The sequence below is a fragment of the Panthera uncia genome, unplaced genomic scaffold (assembly GCF_023721935.1).
Source record: "Panthera uncia isolate 11264 unplaced genomic scaffold, Puncia_PCG_1.0 HiC_scaffold_1121, whole genome shotgun sequence".
NCBI classification, from domain to species: Eukaryota; Metazoa; Chordata; class Mammalia; order Carnivora; family Felidae; genus Panthera; species Panthera uncia.
Genome location: NW_026057724.1, coordinates 1 through 16,465, shown reverse-complemented (window position 1 = coordinate 16,465; position 16,465 = coordinate 1). Strand labels below are relative to the sequence as shown.

The 16,465-nt window shown below is 54.1% G+C and overlaps 1 protein-coding gene across 2 annotated transcripts; it reads left to right on the top strand.

Moving 5' to 3' along the window:
* The first annotated feature begins 6,584 nt into the window (after window positions 1–6,584).
* LOC125916773 (RILP-like protein 1) lies at window positions 6,585–16,457 on the top strand. 2 transcript variants are annotated; one of them, XM_049623068.1, is made up of 4 exons: window positions 6,585–6,741; window positions 7,115–7,186; window positions 7,286–7,507; window positions 16,015–16,457. In XM_049623068.1, the coding sequence occupies exons 1-4, from the start codon at window positions 6,625–6,627 to the stop codon at window positions 16,189–16,191; spliced, it is 588 nt and encodes a 195-aa protein (XP_049479025.1). In that variant the 5' UTR covers window positions 6,585–6,624; the 3' UTR covers window positions 16,192–16,457. The 2 variants fall into 2 exon arrangements, with proteins under 2 accessions (XP_049479025.1, XP_049479026.1); XM_049623069.1 differs by lacking the exon at window positions 7,115–7,186 and having other exon boundaries at window positions 6,589–6,741.
* The last annotated feature ends 8 nt before the right edge of the window (window positions 16,458–16,465 follow it).

Genomic DNA, 16,465 nt, shown 5'->3' with positions numbered 1-16,465 from the left:
TCTGTCTCAAAAACAAAACAGTAAAGTTCTAGGATATGATCAGGGGATTAGTAAAGCCATGTCCATGTGTGAGGGAGGGGAGACCAGCCCCAGCCCTGCAGATCCTGGCCCGCTGAGCCCCGGGAGATGCAAAGCAGACAGAGCATGGGAGGTACGAACCTGCTGCAGCCTGTGGACGTAAACGGCCGAGGACTGGACTCAGGTGGGGCCAAAGTTTGACTTCCCTCAAAAAATTGCCTACAGCCCGAGAGCTGAAGGCAGGAAATCTGCTTGGGCGTCTCAGTTAACATTGTCTGTCAAAGGAGACCTGAGCCTGAGCGGTTCCACAGCTGAGGCCCCCACGTCCAGCCTCAAGACTTGAGGACATTGATGGAGTTTTTCCCAATGTTTTACTTTCAGGAGAAAACAAAATGAAAAACAACTTTTTGAAGCAAAAATAAAATGCATGCATGTTATTATTATTTTTTTAATCAAACAGTGCAAAACTGTGGTGAAAACTCGATCTCCCTGCCACTGCTAATTCCTGTTCCCAAGCAGTCTGCCTGGAGGAAGCCCTGGAAAAACCCTTTACAGTCTTTCTGCAGATTTTCTGTGCGTGTTCAAGTGTCCATATTGACACCAATGCAGAAGGAAAACATCCCCTTGCACCCCCTCACAAATGGTAACTATTTCTAGATGTTTGGCGCCTTGGTTGTTGGGGTTTTTGGTTTTGTTTTACGTTTTTGTTTTGGAATAGTTTTAGATTTACAGAAAAGTTGCATAGTACAGAGAGTTCCCATAATGCCACTAAGAGTATCCCCCTAAGAGTGACGTCTTATGTCACCACGGTCATTGGTCACAACTAAGAAACCCACATTGGCATGTTACTATGAACTGTCCCACAGACTTTATCTGGATTTCACCAGGTTTTAGGTTAATGTCCTTTTCTTGCTCCAGCATCCAGCCCAGGATGCCATACTGGATACAGCGTACCTTGATTTTTCACTTAATATATCTTGCAGAATTTCCATATCCATACGGATCTGCTTCTTTGTTTTTTAAGAACGGCAAGGCAGTAGAGCAGAGGAGTTAAGACCGTGAACTCGGAAGCCAGACTGCCCGAGTCCAAACCTGAGCTCTACCGGATCTCACCTGTGGCCACGTTATCTGCCTTTACATAATTCGACTTCCTCATTTGTAAAATGTGAATATTATTATAAGGATTAAATGAGTTGCTGCATGTAAAAGGCTTGGCACGTAGGAAGCACCAGACAAACCTTTGCTGTGATTTGTTTTATAACTGCATTATTGAGCTATCGATTCACCCGTTTAGAACGTACAGGCCAGTGGCTCTTAGCCTATTCAGAATGTGCGGCCATCACTACAATTTAGGACATTTTCGTCACCTTAGAAGAAACACCAACCCCCTTCTCACCCCCAGCCGCAAGCAACCACTGATCTGCTTTCTGCCTCCGTAGATTTGCCTTTTCTGGACGCTTCATGTAAATGGAATCGATCGATAGGTGATCTCTTGTGTCTGGCTTCTTTCACTCAGCATGGTGACCTCAGGGTCCATCCACATGTAGCGGCTGTCCGTGCCTCACTCCTTTTTATGGCTGAGCGATACCCCACTGTACGGATAGGCCGCGTTTTCTGCTTATCCATTCATCTGTCGACGGACACTTGGGTTGTTTCCAGCTTTGGGCTGGTGTGAGTAGTGCTGCTGTGAACATTCCAGCACAAGTTTTTGTGCAGACGTGTGTTTTCAGTGCTTTGGGGTGTATACCTGGGAGTGGAATTGCTGGGCTGTGTGGTAACTACGTTGAGGTCATTGAAGAGCCCTCAGCTGCCTTTCTGTCTGGGACCTCTGCGGGTGACCCGGGAGCTCCCTTGCCTGCCCCAGTGATGCTACAGAGGCATCTGGGGCCTCAGGCCGTGGCCGTGAACGCCCGGGGCGGCTGCTCCTGTGCACATCATCACATCTGTCCGCTCTGAGTGGGAGAGCTTTGCCTCAGCTCTCTCTCCAGACCCCTGTGGGCTTAGCCCCCACGGGCACCATCTGAGACGCCCTTCATTGGCATCTAGCGTGGGTCCGACTCCCAAAGGGTTAGCTCGGGGAGGCTTGGGTTTTCCACTCAGCACAACCCCCACCTGAGTGGAGAGACCGGGCAGATGCCAGGCATGCCTTTCACGGTTATTTTTATTTTGCACGGGAAACCATGGGAACACAGCACGGACAAAAGCATTTCTGCCACCTGTGAGAGGAACAGACGTTGGGCAGAGGGGTCCCTGCGGGGAGGCGGAGCCCGTGACGTTCGACCTGTGTGCCAGGTGCTCCTTGAGATGTGGGGCAAGGCCCAGGGGCTGAGTGAGGATTTGAGGGTGCCGCTGTGAGGTGTGGGGCGAGTGGGCCAGGAGAGCCTGTGTAGACGAGCTCACCCTGCATATGCAACAGTGCTTACTAGACGAACATGGGGCACAGGGCACTGTCTGCCGTCTCCTGCTCCCTGGAAGTCTCCAGATTAAAGAGCACATCCCTGCCCCTTGTTTTTGGAAATCCTTTTTGTCGGCTGGAGGGCAACGAGAAAAACTGCTTGTTAGGGATGTCTGGGTGGCTCATTCGGTTGAGCATCAGGTCGTGATCTCCCGGTTCATGAGTTCAAACCACACGTTGGGCTCTGTGCTGACAGCTCAGAGCCTGGAGCCTGCGTCGGAGTCTGTGTCTCCCTCTCTCTCTCCCTCTCTGCCCCTCCCCCGCTCACACTCTGTCTTTCCGTCTCTAAAAAATAAACATTAAAAAAAATTTTTTTAAAAGAAAAACTACTTGTTAGCATATGCGGAAATGAATTGCAGGTCTCAAAGCCATTGGACTAGGGAGGTGTGGGGGGCGGGGGTAGGGATGTGCTCAAGGGTCTGGAAAAAATTCTTGGGCTCTGGCCAAACAACTCCGTAACCAGGAGAGGAGGAAAACCGACCACAGAGCCATTTTCTGAAGAGCAGCCTAGAACAGCAGTGCCCCTCGCCCCCCCCCCCCCCCCCGCCATAATATAAGGCATCGTGTTCTCAGAGACTGCCGGGTAGAGTTCAGAGCCCAGCCCCACCCTTACCAACCGGGGCACCGGGGAAGGGCACCTACCGTTCCCATCCTCAGATTCCTTACCTGTGAAATGGGAACAGCGGCTCCCGGCTCCTGGGATTGGTGAGAAGGAAGTGTGTAGAGCATCAGACTTGGAGCTGCCCAGTAAAAGATGTCCCTGAGGGCGATTAGGTTGATCTGGTCCTACCAGCCGAGCCTTACGTGGAGGCTGAGAGTGACTGGTATGAATTTTAGCTCGGTAAAGACTCGGCTGTGCACCCTCTCTGGGCCTTTCCGCATAAGCCTGCCAGAGCGGTTGAGTTTCCTGGGGTTCCTGTAGCAAAGCACCGTGAACTGGGGCGCTGAGAACAATGGAAATGCGTCCTCTCACAGATCTGGAGGCCAGGAGTCCAGAGTCAAGGTGTGGGAACCTCGTTCCGCTGCTGGAGGCCACCAGCGTGCCTTGGCTTGTGGCCACGTCCCTCCAGCCTCTCCACTGTCACGGGGTCTGAGTGTCTGTGTCAGAAGCCCCGTCTCCTTTCCCTTCCAAGGGTTCCGGTGCTAAGATTTAGGGCCCCCCTCGTGTGGCGTGACCTCGTCTTCATCAGTTGCATCTGTAGAGACTTTTTTTTTTTTTAACGTTTATTCATTTTTGAGAGACAGAGACAGAGAGTGAGCAGGGGAGGGTCAGAGAGAGAGACAGACACAGAATCTGAAACAGGCTCCAGGCTCTGAGCTGTCAGCACAGAGCCCGACACGGGGCTCGAACTCACGGACCGTGAGATCGTGACCTGAGCCGAAGTCGGCCGCTCAACCGACTGGGCCACCCAGGCGCCCCTGTAGAGACTCTTTTCACGGAAGACCACATTCTGAGGTTCCGGATGGACAGAGGTTGGTGGGGGGGGGGGTGCTCTTCTAGCCCGTACGCTTGCCGATAACGTCAGGAGCTTGGGCCACGGGAGGCCGGCAGGATGGCAGCGTGGGCTCTGCCCCCACGATCGCCTGACTGTGTCAACCAGGTGCCACTAACTGGGTGCCACCAACTAGCTGTGTGGCCCTGCATAAGTTAAGTAGCCATCGTGTACCTCAGGCTTCTTCTGCCGTAACAACGAGGAGAACAGGAATTCTACTTCGTAAGGTTTTCCCAGGATGAAATGAGCTCCAAGTACAGTTTCGATCAGGTTTTTCCAGAAGGAGACTCTGAGATGAGAATTCCTGTGCAGGTGATTTTATTTATTTATTTTTTAAGTATTCATTTATTTTTCAGAGAGAGAGAGAGAGAGGCTGAGCATGAGCGGGGGAGGGACAGAGAGAGTAGGAGACACGGAATCCGAAGCAGGCTCCAGGCTCTGAGCTGTCAGCACAGAGCCCGACGCAGGGCTTGAACTCACAATATGCAAGATCATGACCTGAACTGAAGTCAGACACTTAACCAACTGAGCTACCCAGGCGCCCCCCCCCTTTTGTAAATCTTTATTGTTCATTTATTATTTTTTAGAGAGAGAGAGAGTGTGAGCAGGGAGGGGCAGAGAGAGAGGGAGACATGGGATCCAAAGCAGGCTCTAGGAAGGCAGCGTGGCATCTTGGAGAGGACATGGGACTCAGAGTCAGAAAACCGGGGTTGGAGCCCTGGCTCTGCCAGGGCTTGGCTGCGCGACATTGAACAAGTCTGTCTCCGGGCCTCAGTTTTCCGTATGTGTAAGATGGGACTGATGTTAAAAACAACAACAGTGATAATAATACCCACTTCTGGAAATAACACTGAAATCGGTTAAGGATATAAAGCGGTTTGTCCTTAGTGGGCTTGGTGGGAGTGAGTCGTGCTTTGGGCATGAGGGGGGCAGCGGGGGAGGAGTCCCGACCGCATCAGCCTGGAGCGTCTACCCCGTGGGAAGCCCTAGAATACAGAGACAGTTGAGGCAGGATGGCTGCCCTCCAGGACGTCCGCATTGTGACTGTTACAGAAAGTCTCACGTTGTTCAGGAGCAAGGCCCAGGTCTTACCTGGGTTTGTGGCCCCCGCAACATCGCACAAATGCCCGTTCTAGACGCACAAATGCCTGTTCATGGTGTTGACCACCTGCTTGGGCATATCCAGGACAGGAGAGGGGAGATTCTCAGCGGGAAAGACTCAGATGGAATGAAGCAGGTTGGAGGAGGGAATCATGTAGGGAGACAAAGGGAGAATGTTTCTCTCTTGTTAGTCTGTGGTTGAGGCTGACCACCACTGCTCCTGGGAAGCAAGGATTAGCTGTCAGCCCCAGTGCTTGTAGGAGGCTGAATAATGGTCCCCAAAATAACAGGTCCTGATCCCTGGAATCTGTGGATGTTACCTCGTAGGGGAAAATATTTACAGTTGCGGGACGCCTGGGTGGCTCAGTCGGTTAAGCAGCTTGCCTTCCGCTCAGGTGGTGATCTCCCAGTTCGTGAGTTCGAGCCTTATATCCGGCTCTCTGCTGTCAGTGTGGACCCCGCTTCAGATCCTCTGTCCCTCCCCTCTCTGTACCTGCTCTGCTCACCCTCTCTGTCAAAAATAAATAAGCTTAAAAAAAAATCTTTACAGATGCGATTTTGTTTAAGATCCTGAGAGGGGGAGGGGTGCCTGGGTGGCTCAGTCCGTTAAGCGTCCGACTAGCTCAGGTCAGGATCTCATGGTTTGTGAGTTCGAACCCCACGGCAGGCTCTGTGCTAACAGCTCAGAGCCTGGAGCCTGCTTCGGATTCTGTGTCTCCCTCTCTCTCTGCTCCTCCCCTGTTCATGCTGTGTCTCTCTCTCAAAAATAACTAAACATTAAAAAAAATTAAAAAAAAAAAAAAAGATCTTGAGAGGGGAGGTTATCCTGAATTATTCAGGTGGGCCCTAAATGCGATCAAAGTGTCCTTATTATAAGAGCGGGGCAGAGAGGTCTGACACAGACAGAAGAGGAGGAGGCCCTGTGACCACGGAGGCAGAAACCAGAGTGACGTGGCCACAAGCCCAGGGACACTGGGAGCCACCAGAAGCTAGAAGAGAGAAGGGACTCATTCTCCCCTAGAGCCTCCGGAGGGAGCACAGCCCTGGCGACATCTTGACTTTGGACTGATTTTAAACTTCTGCCTTCTAGAACTGTGAGAAAATAAATTTCTGATGCTTCAGGCTGTCCGATTTTGTCACTCGCATTGCAGCGGCCACCCGTCCCCACGGTTCATGAACGCCCTAGATCGCTTAGCAAGCACCTGCTGTGTGCCAGGCACCGTGCTAGCCGAGGGAATACGCAGTGAACAGGGCAGGCAAGGCCCTGCCTCCCGGGGCCGACTGTATGCTTCGGGGGGCCGGGGGCCGGGGGCGGCAGGAACAGACAGCGCCCCTTGGCTCTGTCTCCCACGCTTCCTGTGTATTGGCCGAATCAGTCCTCACAGCGGCCGAGTGGGGTAGGTACTATGTTTCCCATTTTGTGGATGTGCAAACTGAGGCACAGAGAGGCTAGCCCGAAGCAGCGGCCGGGGCCCCGAGGCGGGATGAGCTCGGAGGGGACCGGGGACGGGGGGGACGCGGGGCTCACCCGCTGCCCTCGCCCGCCCCGCCGCAGGCATGTCGGAGCGCGAGCGGCAGGTGATGAAGAAGCTGAAGGAGGTGGTGGACAAGCAGCGGGACGAGATTCGCGCCAGGGACAGGGAGCTGGGTCTGAAGAACGAAGACGTGGAGGCCGTGAGTGGCAGCCCCGCCCCGTGCCCGCGGTCCCCTTGCCCCCTTCCGTCCTTCCGTGGGCTCTGGGCGGCGGGGTCCGGAAGCGGGGGCCGCGGGGCCGACCCCCGGCCGAGTGTGCGCTGCCCGCCCCGTGACCTTGCTACTCCCACGCCCCGGGGAGGTGCCGAGGCCCAGTCAGGCTTTGTTCTGGCCCCGACGCTCGTCGTGCCCCTCCGGGAGCAGGCCAGAAGGTCCGGGCTGCTCTAGAAACCCGGACGGCGTGTGCGCCGGAATTAGAAAAAGATGCCCCATTCTCAAGGCATGCTACCGCTGTCCGTTCGGAAGTCGTCGTGATACACTGACGACGAAACACTTCTCTTCCAACTGTCATCAGATTATCCTAGCGTTTCTGGCCTCAGCAGTTCTAAGAATACGAGCAGACTTCAAACAAAGCAAGATGTCTCCGGTGCGAATGGCACGCCTGTAGGCGATTTGCCCTCGTGCGGTGCACCGCATGAGCCACTGCCCGTGGCGGCCCCATAAACAGGCCTTCCTCTTTCTCCAGCTGCAGCAGCAGCAGACGCGGCTGATGAAGATCAACCACGACCTCCGGCACCGCGTCACAGTGGTGGAGGCCCAGGGGAAGGCCCTGATTGAACAGAAGGTGGAACTAGAGGCAGATCTGCAAACCAAGGAACAGGAGATGGGCAGCCTGCGGGCAGAGCTGGGGAAGCTGCGAGAGAGGCTGCAGGGTGAACTCAGCCAGAATGGAGAGGAGGAGCCCGAGGTAAGTGGGAAGCCAGCCACCGAAGCCAAGTGGGAAGGTAGGTCTGGGAGCCGGCTCGAGGTGGGCAAGACTGCCTGCTTTTTCCCATTACCCTTAGGGGAAGTGGGAGGAGCCTGAGGGGGGAGCTATAGCGTGCGGCTGGCTAACAACGCGGACTCTAGAGCTGGTCCGACTCGCTCCGAATCTAGCCTGTTACTACCTCCCTGACCTTGGATAAATTACTTAGACTTTCCGTGCCTCAGTTTCCTCACGTCTAAAATGGGAACAATAACAGTCTAGCCCCAGGTCATCGTGACAATCAAGTGAGTTAGTTCATTTACAGTTGGCTGTTGTTATTGATTACCATGATCGTCTGGAGGAGTCAAAAAGGCTTTTTCTGAGGAGGTGATCAAGGGGCGCCTGGGTGGCTCAGTCAGTTAAGCGTCCGGCTCTTGATTTCGGCTCAGGTCATGATCTCACAGTTTGTGAGATTGAGCCCCGAGTTGGCCTCTGTGCTGACATCTCGGAGCCTGCTTGGGATTCTCTTTGTCCCTCTCTCTCTCCCCCTCCCCCACTCGTTCTCTCTTTCTCTCTCAAAATAAATAAGTAAGCGTTTTTTAAAAAGGTAATCAAAAGAAGGAGAGAGTAAACAGTGAAGGGGGAGTGAGTTCCAGGCAGGGGAGTGGCACACGCAAAGGCCCTGTGGCAGGAGAAATTGCAGTGCAATCAGGGGAGCCTAAGAAGACAAGGGTGGCTGGTACGCAGTGTGAGGGGGGAGGCAGAAGGCCTGAGTGAGGTCAGACAGATGGGCACGGGCTGGTGCTGCAGGCCAGGGAGGCCACAGGGTGGGGTTTGGTCTTCTACCTGAGAGCACTGTGCTGAGTACTGTGGAGGTTCAAAGAGCTTACTGTCCAGTGCAGGAGACAGACTTGGACACCCACAGCCACTTAAGGTGGGAGGGGATTATCTTCGTGGTAAGAGATTGTCTTCTGGGTTCCCTTGAGGCAGAGCTTGAGAAAAGGAAAATGGGCAGGAGGTTTACCTGGGAGGTGACCCCAGAGATCAGGGGCAAGAGACGGGGAAGAAGGAAAAGTGGATTCAGGGGTGTTACTGCAGTGGGAGCTCAGTCCTGCTGGGACCTCTGAGAAACACACAGAAGCGTCTTTCTGGGGGAGAAAGGCTTGGAACGTTCATCCACACGCACCCGCCCCCAGTGAGCTGGTGGCCTCTGGGGGTGTTATGTCCCCGACATTCCCGGGCAGAACTTACAGAGCAGATCTCAGGGCAGAAATGGAAAGGTGTGCGATGTGTGCCTGGGGCTGGGGGGGCAGGGGGGCTTTTTCCACGGCTGGAACTACACCACAGCTACACCTAAAATCTGGACACGGGGCACCAGAGGGGTCTGCCCCAGAGAGGTGCCCCCGGGGGGTGTACCAGGAACACAGAGATGGGGCAGTTAATCCTGACGGGGGTGGCGCACAGTTTCATGGAGGAGGTGTCCCTTCAGCTGGATGTCAGTGTTGACAGTGCTAAGATTTTTTTTTCATGTCTGTTCCTTATTTTGGGACAGAGAGAGACAGAGCATGAACGGGCGAGGGGCAGAGAGAGAGGGAGACGCAGAATCGGAAACAGGCTCCAGGCTCCGAGCCATCAGCCCAGAGCCTGACGCGGGGCTCGAACTCACGGACCGCGAGATCGTGACCTGGCTGAAGTCGGACGCTTAACCGACTGCGCCACCCAGGCGCCCCGACAGTGCTAAGATTTTGATAGGTAGTTGTGGAAGGTGGACGTGCTGCTTCAGAAAAACAGTGGACTGTTCTGGAAGGGCTCGGGGCTTACTCTTTCTTCCAGCAAATATGTACTGACTGTTTCAGGTTTGCAGACACTGTGCTAGTTTCCTGGGTTACAGGTAGGGGAGGGAAGACAGAGGAGCCCACAATCAGGTTGGCTGAAATGCCAGCACGGTCGTTAGATATCTCGTGAGTTCAGGCCAGACACTTCTAGATTCTCTGAAGCACAGGCACCTGGGATACAGTTAGGGAGGTTAGGGAAAGAGGCCTTAAAAGGGAGAGGTTAGGGCTTGCTTTTTGGCTAAAAGTGACAGAAGCCTAAATTAAAGTGGTTTAAGGAATAAAAAAACAAAAAGAGGAATTTTGGGTTGTATAGCTAAAAGCTTTGAGTTAATGATGGCTTCAGGTATAGCTGGTTCCAGGGGCCCAAATGATGTTATCAGATCTCTCAGCTTTGCTTTCCTCTGTGTCGGTGTCGTTCTCAAGTCGGCTCTTGCCATATAGTGGCCCCTGGTACTCTACCAGTATACCAACCCCAGTGAAAAGAAATTGCCTCTTTCCCAAATTCCCAGCCAGTCTCAGGAAACCCTCTCCTCGGCCCATCGCTGAACCAGTCATTGTGGCCTGAGGCCCGGAATATGCATGGGGTGTCTGTTCCTGAGTCACATGGCTACGCCACGCGGTGCCCATCCATGCCGCACGCACCGGAGGTGGGCAGGGGGAGTTTCTCCAGAGGACAGCGGCAAGGACCCAGCCCAGACAAGTATGGAAACGGGTGGCAGGGCAGAGACGGCAGCCGTCGTCTACAGCACCGGAAGTCGGAGCCCAGAAGGCCACACACAAGACTCTGAGCAGTGGGGACTGTGGCGCCCCCCACGGGGTTCAGCAGGGGAGGAGTGGCATCAGCTCGGAGTCTATGGAGGGCTCTTGGGAGGGGAAGGAGCTGAAGGCAGACATGGCTGTTGGGAGCCCTTTGCAGTGGTCCAGACAAGACAGGCGAGGTCTGTGCCAAATCTATGGCAGTGGGATGGGTGAGGAGGAGACAGATGCCAGAAATAACCACGAGGCGCAGCTGAGGGCAGTCACCCCCCCCCTCCTCCCCTGGTGTCCCTCTTCCAGCCCCCTGTGCCCCATGAGAACTCAGGCCCGGCTCCTCCTGGGAAGGCGGGGCTTGCCGCAAACCCAGGTCCCGGGGACACCACCCCAGCCGCGAGGCGCCGAGCCCTGCTCCGCATCTATTTAGCGACAGGACAGGGACATGCCACGTCTCCTTGGCCCAACTGCCTGTCCGTTTCAGTTTCCCCTGCTGGCACCAAGCGGGTGGGACAGAAGTGGAGTAAAATCAGGTGGCAGTTATGACTAAGCCGCTGGGCTGCTTTGCGGAGTCTGTTCCCAAACTCGGGGCGTCCTTGCTGAGTTTGACTCCCTCCCTCGGAGCTGAGTAGGGTTCAAGATACTTGTCACTCACACAGGGAAGCTGCGGGTTGTGGTGGCTTTCCCCCTGCTGCCGTGGGATCTGGGGCCCATCCATCTCTTTGGGGCTCAGTTTCCTATCTGAAAAATGAGGGGAATGAGCTTGAGGCCGTGGGGTCGGAGGAGGGCACGGTGGATCCTCCGTGGAGAAGCGAGCACAGTGCAGGTTTTCAAGTCATTGAGACAAGTCTTACGGGATAGCTAGGATGATGCCTAGGGAGGAACGTGGGCCAGGGCACTCCAGGCAGGAGAAAGAAGACGAGCCAGACTGGAGAAGGAACAGGTGCAGCTGGAGTGGTGGGCTGGTCCTGGCATAGGATCGGTGAGAGGAGATGGGAGCTATAGAGGGATCCAGAGGTGGGGAGGAATCAGTTCTCATCAATGCCTTGGTTACTCCGGTTCTCCCCCTCGATTCATGCGATCCTTTCTGAGCTACATCACTGTCTTTCACTGTGACCACCGGTAAATAAGCCTCCTTACATGTTTTTATAACATAGTTATTGAGATATTCACATACAATTCAGCCACTTAAAGTATACAGTTCAGGGGCGCCTGGGTGGCGCAGTCGGTTAAGCGTCCGACTTCAGCCAGGTCACGATCTCGTGGTCCGTGAGTTCGAGCCCCGCGTCAGGCTCTGGGCTGATGGCTCGGAGCCTGGAGCCTGTTTCCGATCCTGTGTCTCCCTCTCTCTCTCTGCCCCTCCCCCGTTCATGCTCTGTCTCTCTCTGTCCCAAAAATAAATAAAAAACGTTGAAAAAAAAATTAAAAAAAAAAAAAAAAGTATACAGTTCAACAGGTTTTACTATGTTCACTCTATTGTACGACCATCTCCACGATCTAGAGCATTTCCATCACTCCCCAAAGAAACCCCGTACCCATTAGTAGCCACTCCCCATCTCTGCCTCCCCCAGCCCCTGGCCACAATGAATCTATTTTCTGCCTCTGGATCTGCCTGTTTGCGGACATTTCAGGGACGTGGAATCACGTAACACGTGGTCCTGACTGGCTCCCTCACTCAGCATGTTTTCTAGCTTGTCCGGTTTCTCATGTTTTCACTGGAGGCTTTTCTACCTTTCATAGGTAGACATAGAACCCTCTAGAAAATGATTTGGTGGGCTCCCTATCTAAAGGATTTCATCTAAAATCATAAGAAAATTGTGAAGCTAGTAGTTACCTACTTGATGTCTCTGCCTTACAAATTCTGTTATCTTAATAAATGTTTGTTTATTTAAGTGCTCAGGGAAAGCAGACAGGGGCCTGATGGCTGGTGTGTGAAGCTGGGTTTTCTGGCTGAATGCATGCATGGTGGGCCTGGAGTTACTGAAGGTGACCAGGGCAGAGTCACCCCCCGTTGCTGGGCCAGGAGCTGAGGGAGCATAGTGGCCTTGATGTGCCCAGGTCGGGGGAGAGGGGCCAGGGGGCCGGGCCTCAGGACGCAGGGCCCTGGTGGAGGATGTGGCCTTCCTTAAGCCAGTCTGGCCCCGCTGCTTGTCAGCTGGCTTCTGGGGCCTCCGTGGGGACAGCTGGGGCCTCAGGGCATCTCCTTCAAGCTGTGCCCAGAGTGCCTCCGGGGACTAGCGGACAGTCCTCGATAACCCCAGCCACCTCTGGTCCCTCATGGAGTAAACTTAGAAGACCCATCGGCGATGGGCCTGATTTCCACGGTGGGAAGAGCCTTCGCGGTCTCTCTCGGGACAGGCCAGTCCTGGGCTGCTCGAGGCGCTCCATTGGCACCTGCTGGGCCTCCGGAAGAGCAGGAGCCCCACACTCTCCCTCTTCTGCACTTCAGGCAACGGTCCCAGAAGTCGGGACTTTTTTGCAAACCTGTCTGGGAATCCCCCGAGCTCTAGGGCATGAGGTTGCTGCTCTGATTAAAGAAACATCCCTTCCCCAGAGAAAAAGAACACAGGTCTGAGGAAGCCTTTCCGTTTCTTGGGTGCTTACAGCCCACGGGGGTGGGTGGGAACCTGCTGGGTCCGGAGAGCATGTGTTCTGGGGAATCTCCGGTCTCCAGTGCCTGGGCGGAAACAGAGCTTAGACATATTACTGGATTATCAAGGGCTAGATGGGGAAATGAAGGTCCAGAGGGGATCAGGCAGCTTGCCCAAAGGCCTCTTGGGAAGTGAGGATTTGGGAACCCTCGTGAAGGGCTTTTCACCTTCCCCAGGAGGTGTGGATCCCTGCCAGACGGCCCCTCTCAGAGACACAGAGAGGCACAGACTTGCCCCAGTGAATGGCAGGGCCTGAGTTATCTGGGAAGGGAGAGGCTGGAGGGAGTGCTTGAGCCTGAAATTTGGGTCCACGGCAGGGGCTGCCTGTGCCTATGGGGTCCAGGCACAGAGGAACGGGGGGTGGGGGGGGGCGGGAACAGACACGGAAAGAACATATAAAAGGCAATAGCTGCTATGTAGCACCAGCCCAGTGTTGCCGTGTGGACCCAGTGTAACCCAGTCTTCCAATATTTCTTCCAAAAGGAAGCTCAAGACCCAAATAGTGTGAAATCTCCCGATATAAAACGGTTGGGAGGGGCGCCTGGGTGGCTCAGTCGGTTGAACATCCAGCTTCGGCTCAGGTCATGATCTCGCAGTCTGTGGGTTTGGGCCCGCATTGGGCTTTTTGCTGACAGCTCAGAGCCTGGAGACTGCTTCCAATTCTGTGTCTCCCTCTCTCTTGCCCCTCCCCCACTCACACTCACTCGCTCGCTCTCTCTCTCAAAAATAAACATTAAAAAAATTTTTTTTAATAAAAAAAAAAACTGTTGGGAACTAATTCCAAAGAGTTTTAGAACACAGTGAAGGCCACACAAAATGTTGGGGGGAGGGCTGGGGGGACACCCAGACTTCCTGGTAAACTCCTACACATTCGTCAAGACCCCATGCACAGAGACTACCTCTGCAGTAATGTCTTCCATGATGCTTCCCAGTTAAGAGTTTGATGTCCTTGCACCTCTTATTATAGGACTTTGTAAGTTTCTGTCTATGTGTATCTTCCCTCCAACCCCAGCTGACTCATCTCACTAGCTCAGTGCCCAGCAGGCACACAGGTGATGCTCAATAAATGCTGAATGTTTATTGAGACATCCAGTATTTATCGAGATCCCAATTATTTATTCAATGTTTATTACAGACATCCAAAGATGCTCTGTGCTTAACCTGGGCAGGAGAAGGGGATCGGCATTAGTGAGTGCCTACTGCATACAAGGCACTTGCCATGCATGGTCTTGGGTGGAGGACACTGTCCAACTGTGTGGCTTTGTAGGAGGCAGACGCTGAAGATGTCCCCTGAGGACACAGCCCACCTGAAGGTGTGGCATCAGCAGATACCTAGAGAACCTTCTTGGGACGTGAAGTCGTCCGTACTTGTGGGACGACTCCATTGCCCAGAGGGCTTGGGGACGGCATATTTCCATCTTCTGCTGGAGCCAGGTGCCTCCCCTGCTCCGTGCTGACTCCTGGTCAGACCCACTTCCCCCACCTGTGCCTGCTGGGTGACTCTCTGTCACTTGATCTGCCCTGCTGAGTGGTGTCTCCTTTCAAGTGTCCTTTCCCAGAACAGCCTGTGCTGACAGTCCCAGGATGGAGGCATCTCAGCTCTGCCTCCTGGGGTCCTTCAGCCTGCTGGCCTTCTGTCATCGTCTGGGTCGGCATGCATTTCCTCCTATGCTGCTGTGGGATTTATTTTGGGCAGGGGGGGGTGGTGTCTCTGTTTCAACCCCACTTTCCCCTGTTCCAGAGCTTCCCTGCTGTGGTCCTGAACTTTTGTCCACTCCTTCTAGTTGATGATGGGATATTGGCGGTTCAAGGGTGTCACAAACCCCTGCAGATTTGGCCAGCTGCCTCGGAGGCAGTTTGCAAAACCTTCCTTGCTATCAAAAAAAAGGAGAAAGACACACTTGTTGGCGAGGATGTGGAGACTGTGGAACCCTCCTACGCTGCTGACGGAACGTAGAGTGGGGCAGCTGCTGTAGGAAACAGTTAAACAGAGAGAGACCGTGTGACCCAGCAGCTCCTCCCCTAGGTATCCCCCCGGAGGAATTGAAAACGGGTTGAGACAAATCCTCGTACACAGATGTTCGTGGCAGCACTGTTCACAATAGCCTAAAGGTAGAAACAACCGAAATGCCCTTCAGTGGGTAATAGGATAAACAAAACATGGCATATCCATACGCGGAATAGTATTCAGCCATGAAAAGGCACGAAGCACTGACCTGCTACAGCATGGATGACCCTGGAAAACACGACGCTAACCGAAAGAAGCCAGACACAAAAGGAAACATACTGTTTGACTCCATTTATTCGAAATGTCCAGAAAGGGCAAATCCACGGACACGGAAAACAGACAGTGGTCGCCAGGGTCTGGAGGGAGGAGGGCTGGGGAGTGACGGCTAGTGGGTATGGAGTTTCCTTTGGGGTGATGAACATGTTGTGGAACTAGACAGAGGTGCTGACTGCACAACACCGTGAATGTACTAAGTGCCACCGAAGTGTATTTTTAATGGTCAGTTTTATATTAAGTGTCTCTTACCAGTTGTGTTGTTTTGTTTTAAAAACCTTCTTGCTGTGAGAAAGAAGGATGGAGGGAGGATGGGGTTAGGGTCTGGCCCGAAGCAGGTGACTTAGCACGCTCCGGTCCATCTGAGGGACCTGCGTGGAAAGAGAAATGCCCCGCCCGCGCACACCTGCTGTGATGTCACCTGCCTCTTGCCCCGGGCTCCCTCTGATCCCTCAGCCACTGGAGATGACGGGGCTTGACCAGAAGTCCAGGAACAAATGGGAAAACGTGTACGACTCAATGTTAAATGAAAAGGGAAGAGAAAACTGGGCATAGGCTCTGATTTTAACAACTTTGGCCACATTAGCAAAGGTCTTCGTAGCAACGGTCTTAGTAAGAATACGAGGAGAGAATATGGGACAAGGAAAGCAGATCTGTGAGGGCGGCAGCATTTGGGGCGTGCTGTTTCTTCCCCTTGGACGCCTTTTAGTGGTGTTGGTAATAACCCCCTGAGTCAGGTGGGGAGGCACCAGGACGGCAGGGCTGGCTGCTGAGAAGGCGAACAATGAACAGGTGGCCGCTGGCTTTCGTCTCCACCGCGATGCTGACTGCACAGAACGTGAGCAGAGGCCGCCTGCGGGTTCTTAAAATAGCGCCCTTGGCAAGCTGCGAGGCCCCGGGAGGGTGGGAGATTCGGGCTCCGGCAGGATGCGGGGTGGGTGCTGATGCTGGTGGCCGCCAGGAATTCATTAGCAGCGTCTCTGCCTCCTCCAGACGGAGCCGGGCGGAGAGGAGTGTGTCTCAGAGGCGGAGAAGATGGCCATGGATCTCAAGGACCCCAACCGCCCCCGCTTCACCCTGCAGGAGCTGCGGGACGTCCTGCACGAGAGGAACGAACTCAAGTCCAAGGTGTTTTTGTTGCAGGAGGAGCTGGCGTACTATAAGAGGTGAGCGTCCCCGGGAGCGCCAGGGCTGGCTCCTTGCTGGGGTTGTGCGGAGTTTGGGAAGGACAAGGACTGCATCTGTCTCCGTTCCGGGGACCCTGTCTGGAAGCGCTTAACGCACAAGTTCACGATCCCTTTCTGAAACTCTTGGGCCCAGGTGCGTTTTCTAATTCAGCACTTCCCAGCTGTTAGAAAGGAATATATAACACACACCACCAGCGAGTCCTGCGGCAGCCCCCCCAAGTCAAACACGCTAATATTTTTGTGGCCAAGATGTGACT